This window comes from Protomyctophum bolini (genome assembly GCF_963924005.1).
Source record: "Protomyctophum bolini genome assembly, chromosome: 6".
NCBI classification, from domain to species: domain Eukaryota; kingdom Metazoa; phylum Chordata; class Actinopteri; order Myctophiformes; family Myctophidae; genus Protomyctophum; species Protomyctophum bolini.
In genome coordinates this window covers 2,301,877-2,309,376 of record NC_137867.1, presented here as the reverse complement: position 1 = coordinate 2,309,376, position 7,500 = coordinate 2,301,877, and the positions used below count along the sequence as shown (strand labels likewise).

Sequence of the window (7,500 nt, the reverse complement as noted above, 5' to 3'; positions counted from 1 at the left end):
AAGTATGTAGAACTATGGGTGAAACGTTATAATGGTAATATGTTGTAAAACAATGAGTAATTGTAATATTTAGTGGTTTTCACTTTTACAAAAAAAAAAATATATATATATATAATAATTATTCTTAACCGTGCACTTGCACGACAGCAAACCTAATCATGGGGAACATTCACCAAAAGCAGCTGATCTACAAGCTCACAAGCTGTCATGATGTTGTGCAGCCTATATATTTTGGTTATTTGATTTTATATAGTGCTTAAATTAGTCCTTTAATGCAGACCGATACAAATAAGGCAACATAAACCCATAATAATTGAATAAATCTGGAAAACATCATTGGTTTGTGATCAGTTTGACTGCTTAATGAATAGTAAAGACATCAGGATTAGGTTAAACCTGGCTGTTAGCCTGGTCCGGAGCAGGCTAAGTCCAAAGCATAAGTTTCCATGGTAACTTATGTAGCATCACTTTCATGAAACCGAATCAAGCCTCAACATATCCAGGTTAACTGGTTAAGTTAATCTGGCAAGATCAACCAGCTTTCATGAAACCGGTTAAGCACTGATCCAGGATATATTAAGCCAGGATATGTGTTAAAGCCCGGCTTAATCTCTAATCCAAGTTTCGTGAAATAGGCCCCAGTAGATGTGTATTATTTTTATTGTTGTTATTATAATCATAATCACTGTTGTAGACCAGTAGATGTTAGGATGGATGTTCTTACCTGCATGTAAGGTTCTCGGGCGTGTAGGGGTGGCTGTGAGGTGTCTGGACCGACCAGCTCTGACAGCTTCTTCCAGAGGTCGTCGTGGCAAACGTCCCTCGGTAGTTCTCGCCCCGGCCAGTGTAACAGGTCACGTCTAGGACTATGGATGGACAGGACAGGAAATAGGAAATGGATGGATGGACAGGACAGGAAGTAGGAAATGGTAGGTGGACGGACAGGAAGTGGTAGATGGACAGGAAGTAGCAGATGGGTGGATGGACAGAACAGGAAGTAGGAGGTGTGTGTGTATGTGTGTGTGTGTGTGTGTGTGTGTGTGTGTGAAGCCCAACACACACCGGGCGCGCAGCGACGCGGCACAGGCGTTGCCGCACGGCGAAGAGTCGACTCCTGAACGCAGTACTGTCTGTCTGTCTGTCTGTCAGTCAGACAGACAGACCTACATAACTTAATAATTTTCATTGTCCTAAATGTTGTTGAATTTGAAACATTGTCATTCATATCATATCATATTGTAGCATACCACGACTTGTCACAGGACATGATAGAAAATGACTGTTCTTAAAGATATTAAAAACAATGAACACAGTGACCACAGCCCCTTCTTTCTATACTGTAAATAGTTTTTCTAACCCTGTATATGATATATATATATATATATATATGTACCCATTCTATACAAACTGTTAATACAATAATCAATGAATCAGGTTCAACTGTTGAGCAGGTGTCAGAATGAGCTATATCTAGCTGAATTGCATTCTGGTGGGCTACCAAGATGAGACAAAATTACAATATATTTATTTCATCATAACCACAGCAATGTTATATTTACGTTCCATCTCGTCTCCCAAAATAGCCGATCTACAGCTTATGGAAAGTGGTTTCCAAAGTGGGTTATGGGGACCCCCAGGGGTCCTTGAGAGAGTTCCAGGGGGTCCCCAGCTAAATGATAGTTTGTACACTCTCAGAGTTAATTAACATTGATTTTACAATATAAATCGGGGGTCCCAGAGACAGAAAGGCCATCAAATGGGGGTCCATGGACTAATGCATGTCACACTGGCTGTCTGTGACACTGCTAGATTTTTCAAATCTATGGGGTCCCTCGCATATCTCTTCAAATGGGGATCAGCTATTTTCTGAGAACAGGTTGTATAACAATATCTACAATAAGGGACGTTCAATATTTAGGGACGTTCCAATTCCCCTTGACACTCATTATGTAGGGACAAGGGGGAGGGGCCAGGGCTGAGGGGTATAGGGTTAAAACACTCATTATGTAGGGACAAGGGGGAGGGGCTGAGGGGTATAGGGTTAAAACACTCATTATGTAGGGACAAGGGGGAGGGGCTGAGGGCTATAGGGTTAAAACACTCATTATGTAGGGACAAGGGGGAGGGGCTGAGGGCTATAGGGTTAAAACACTCATTATGTAGGGACAAGGGGGAGGGGGAGGGCTGAGGGGTATAGGGTTAAAACACTCATTATGTAGGGACAAGGGGGAGGGGCTGAGGGCTATAGGGTTAAAACACTCATTATGTAGGGACAAGGGGGAGGGGCAAGGGCTGAGGGGTATAGGGTTAAAACACTCATTATGTAGGGACAAGGGGGAGGGGCTAAGGGCTATAGGGTTAAAACACTCATTTCGCTTTCACACTAAACGATTGGTCGCCGACTAGGAGTCGAGTCCTACAGGAGTTTTTATTCTCTCTATCTCTCTCTCTCTCTCTCTCTCTCTCTCTCTCTCTCTCTCTCTGCATGCCACACACAGGTCTCTCTCTCTCTCTCTCTCTCTCTCTGCATGCCACACACACACAGGACTCTCTCTCTGCATGCCACACACAGGACTCACTCTCTCTCTCTCTCTGCATGCCACACACACACACAGGACTCTCTCTCTCTCTCTGCGTCTCTCTCCGCGCGAACGCACGTATGCACACGCACGCACGCACGCACGCACACACACACACACACACACACACACACACACACACACACAGAGCGCACAAGGTCCAAAAGTTTCTCCGATGTGGTTTTATCAACATTATTCAAGTGAAATGAGTTGGTTTTATAGACTAACAGCAACATTGGGCTAATATAGCTACCATGTATGACACAGGCTGCAATTCGAAACTGGCCCCCGTAAAATCTGAATCCCCCCCTTTTTCCCCTCACTTTATATTTTTCTTTTCCCTTTTTGCTTCCTTTATGATGAATTCCTGTTCTGTTCTTTAACTATATAGTAAGTAAGTTTTATTTATAAAGCACTTTTCAAAACAACAGTTACAAAGTGCTGTACAACAAAGTAAAAAACAATCAATTAAAAGTGACAAATCACAGCTCAAAATACAAACGAAATAGATATGTTTTCAGTGACTTCTTAAAAATGTCAACAGACTCTGCATTCTTCATAAAAAGGGGGAGGGCATTCCACAGTGTGGGAGCAGCTACGGCAAATGCCCGGTCGCCCTTGGTTACCCGTTTAGTCGCCGGAATTTTCAGTAGGCCCTCGTCTGAGGACCGGAGTGATCTTGTATTTTGTTTTGGAAGCAGAAGGTCTGAGATGTAGGGTGGGGCCAGCCCATGTAACGCCTTATAAGTTGTTAAAATTATTTTGAAATTGATTCTGGATTTAATGGGTAACCAGTGAAGTGAAGCGAGCACCGGTGTGATATGTGATCTGCGATTGGTGTTTGTAAGAATCCTGGCGGCTGTGTTCTGAATTAATTGTAGTTGATGAATAGATGATGCGTAGAGGGAAGTATATAGTCCATTACAGTAGTCGAGTCGGGAAGAGATGAAAGCATGAATTAATTAACTTAATTAAAGTCTTGAGTGGAGAGGAGTGGTTTTATTTTAGAGATGTTACGTAAGTGGAAAAAACAGGACTGGGTGACCTTCTTTACATGAAACTTGAAATTCATGTGACTATCAAAGAAGACACCCAAGTTTCTAGCAGAGTCTTTAATATTAGAAGCCAAAGGGCCCAGGGATAGCCGAATGGCATTAGCGATGCTTTCAGGGGCCGATGATGAGGATCTCTGTTTTACTGGGGTTAAGCTGCAGACAATTTTGAGCCATCCAGTTGTTGATAGCTGTTAAACAGTCATGCAATACAGTGAGTTTGCTAATATCTGTGTGCTTGAAGGAAATATATAGCCGAGTGTCATCGGCATAACAATGGTATGAGACACCATCAAAGGTATTTATGAGGGTACCAAGGGGTAACATATAAATTGAAAAAAGGATAGGACCTAAGATGGACCCCTGGGGGACCCCACATGTCAAGGGAGCAGAGGAGGAGACAAAGCTATCGACGGCAACAGCAACGCTTCTCCCTGACAAGTAAGAGGAGAACCACATCAGGGCCAGTTCACCTAACCCCACCCACTGTTGGAGCCGGTTTAGGAGTATGGCATGATCTATCGTGTCAAATGCTGCACTAAGATCCAGCAGTAGCAGCACTGAACATTCTCCAATATCAGCTTTCATCATTATGTCGCTGGAGACTCTAAGGAGTGCAGTTTCAGTACTATGTTTTTGGCGGAAGCCAGACTGAAACTTGTCAAATAAGTTATTTTGGTTGAGATGGTGCAATAATTGGTTACAGACAACCTTTTCTAAAACCTTGGAGATGAACGGGAGTTTTGAGATTGGTCGATAGTTGCTGTGGACTAATGGGTCTAGGCTAGGTTTTTTTTAACAGCGGTTGAATAGTTGCATGTTTGAAATAATCAGGAACACAGCCAGAGGAAATAGAACTGTTGATGATGGACAGAATGAAAGGGCTTAGACTGTTGAAGACTGTTTTTAAGAGTGAAGTGGGGATAATGTCAGCGGGGCTAGAGGATGGATGCATATGTGCAACAATCGGAATGAGTTCTACCTTACCTTGTGTAGTAGACAGCGTAGTGGTAGTTTACCTTGTGTAGTAGACAGTGTAGTGGTAGTTTACCTTGTGTAGTAGACAGTGTAGTGGTAGTTTACCTTGTGTAGTAGACAGCATAGTGGTAGTTTACCGTGTGTAGTATACAGTGTAGTGGTAGTTTACCTTGTGTAGTAGACAGTGTAGTGGTAGTTTACCTTGTGTAGTAGACAGTGTAGTGGTAGTTTACCTTGTGTAGTAGACAGCGTAGTGGTAGTTTACCTTGTGTAGTAGACAGTGTAGTGGTAGTTTACCTTGTGTAGTAGACAGTGTAGTGGTAGTTTACCTTGTGTAGTAGACAGTGTAGTGGTAGTTTACCTTGTGTAGTAGACAGTGTAGTGGTAGTTTACCTTGTGTAGTAGACAGTGTAGTGGTAGTTTACCGTGTGTAGTAGTCTAGTAGACAGGGTAGTGGTAGTTTACCTTGTGTAGTAGACAGTGTAGTGGTAGTTTACCTTGTGTAGTAGACAGCGTAGTGGTAGTTTACCTTGTGTAGTAGACAGTGTAGTGGTAGTTTACCTTGTGTAGTAGACAGTGTAGTGGTAGTTTACCGTGTGTAGTAGACAGTGTAGTGGTAGTTTACCGTGTGTAGTATACAGTGTAGTGGTAGTTTACCGTGTGTAGTAGACAGTGTAGTGGTAGTTTACCTTGTGTAGTAGACAGTGTAGTGGTAGTTTACCTTGTGTAGTAGACAGTGTAGTGGTAGTTTACCTTGTGTAGTAGACAGCGTAGTGGTAGTTTACCTTGTGTAGTAGACAGTGTAGTGGTAGTTTACCTTGTGTAGTAGACAGTGTAGTGGTAGTTTACCGTGTGTAGTAGACAGCGTAGTGGTAGGTGTTGTAGTTGTTACTGTAAAAAAGGAAAACAACAGTCAGGCCGCTACCGCAAAAGAAAAGAGGCATTCGACAATTTACTATTTAGGCATTTATCAGACGCTGTTAACACAACCGTTGCCTTCAAAATACGTTACGCTTCTGATGACTTTTAACCCATTCTGGACGGGAACCCCTTTTTGGTGTTTTAAGCATGAAAAATAGCAGATCAAGCTCATAGCAGCCACGCCATGAGCTTGCAGATCTACTATTTTTGAAGAATCTTGAAAATGTGGTGCAAATCTTTGAATATATATATTCTTTCACAGTGAACGTTTTTAACTGGATGTTTGTAGGATTTATTTAAAATTACTCATAATATAATCCATAGCCATGTCTTTCCCCTCAGTGGAAAAAAATGCGTATCAAAATAATAAATATTCTATTTATTCTATTCTATTCTAGACTGGAAATTCAGGAATGATGTAGCAGCTGTAATACAAAACAATACAGTACATTAGAATGGAAAACAAAAGAGTTTTACATGTGTCCAGCAGCACATCGGCAGAGATGTATGTCTCTTTAACAGTCCTCTTTATCACTATCATGTGTTGTTCACCTGCTTCCTAGGGAGGCAGACGGACGTGCTGGTGACAGCATAGCCTGCAGGCCCAGCCAGCGTGCTTTCTGGTCTAGAGGGGCGGGTAGCCTGGCCCAGTCAGCGTGCTTTCTGGTCTAGAGGGGCGGGTAGCCTGGCCCAGTCAGCGTGCTTTCTGGTCTAGAGGGGCGGGTAGCCTGGCCCAGCCAGCGTGCCTTCTGGTCTAGAGGGGCGGGTAGCCTGGCCCAGCCAGCGTGCTTTCTGGTCTAGAGGGGCGGGTAGCCTGGCCCAGCCAGCGTGCTTTCTGGTCTAGAGGGGCGGGTAGCCTGGCCCAGCCAGCGTGCTTCCTGGGGTCGGGCTCACATGGAGCACACGCTATATAGAGTATTAAATATTGTGTTTCGAACATTGTGTCTAATAGGTGGTTGCTAGGGTACAACAGGTGGTTGCTAGGACCTAATAGGTGGTTGCTAGGGTACAACAGGTGGTTGCTAGGGCATAAAAGGTGGTTGCTAGGGTACAACAGGTGGTTGCTAGGGTCTTAAAGCAGCTGTTAGGCTACACTGTAGCTAAATGGCTTTTTCCCCATTGAAATGAATACATGTGTGCGTGTGCGTGATGACAAGAGCGACCCTCACTTCACACGGGTGTGATTCTTTAGGGTTAAACAGTGTTGCTAGGGCCTAACAGGTGGTTGCTAGGGCCTAATAGGTGGTTGCTAGGGCCTAACAGGTGGTTGCTAGGGCAAACAAATAATTACAAAGAATATAAACAACAAAAAATGTGTTGTAACCTGCCGTTTTTTTATTTTTTTCTAATTCTTTGTTCGGCCCAAAACATTGTGTTTGTTGTCACGATGTGTCACGACTCCAGTTGTCTTTGTCCGCGGCGTAAACGTCTTTACATAAATACATTCTGAAAAGTCTTTGAGGAAATGAATTGGCAAGTGTGGGGTTCCCATGGCAATCAATTGGCTGAGGCAGAGGCTGGAAATTGCACAGGTGAGGGGATTTAGGCTGACAAGCTGAAAATGCGGCACAGTGCAACACGTTTTCAGCTTGTAGATCTGCTATTTTTGAATTGGAATCCTGAAAACTAACATTTGTATTTAATTTCAGATTAACACCCTCCGCGCCATTGACTTAGATTACTGTCAATTCATTAATAAAACGCTTGCCGCCATTGCCTGCGATCTTCGGCAAAGGGTCTTTTCAGCGGAGAACTGTCAATTGAAGTCTTGTGCAACTGCTCTGTGAATATCAGAGCCGTACATCAAAGCAAACCGCCACAACACGTAATCACATCACACAGGTGCATAAAACTAGAAAAAACTGCTTTAAATGCCACAAACAACAACAAACTATAGAGAGTAGATGCAGAGGAGAGAGAGAGAGACAGAGACAGAGAGAGAGGAATCATAGGAGTGTGTGAGTTGGAGA

The 7,500-nt window shown here is 43.3% G+C and overlaps 1 protein-coding gene across 1 annotated transcript in view; it reads right to left on the bottom strand.

Moving 5' to 3' along the window:
• The window catches only part of LOC308317807 (plasminogen-like), a gene marked incomplete at its 3' end in the record, with an annotated part of 23,125 nt that overhangs the window by 1,258 nt on the left and 14,367 nt on the right, over positions 1-7,500 (bottom strand). The window contains exon 6 of the mRNA XM_080767084.1: positions 725-866. Within this exon, the coding sequence (XP_080623210.1) occupies positions 725-866 (142 nt within the window). The remainder of the gene's footprint in view (positions 1-724; positions 867-7,500) is intronic.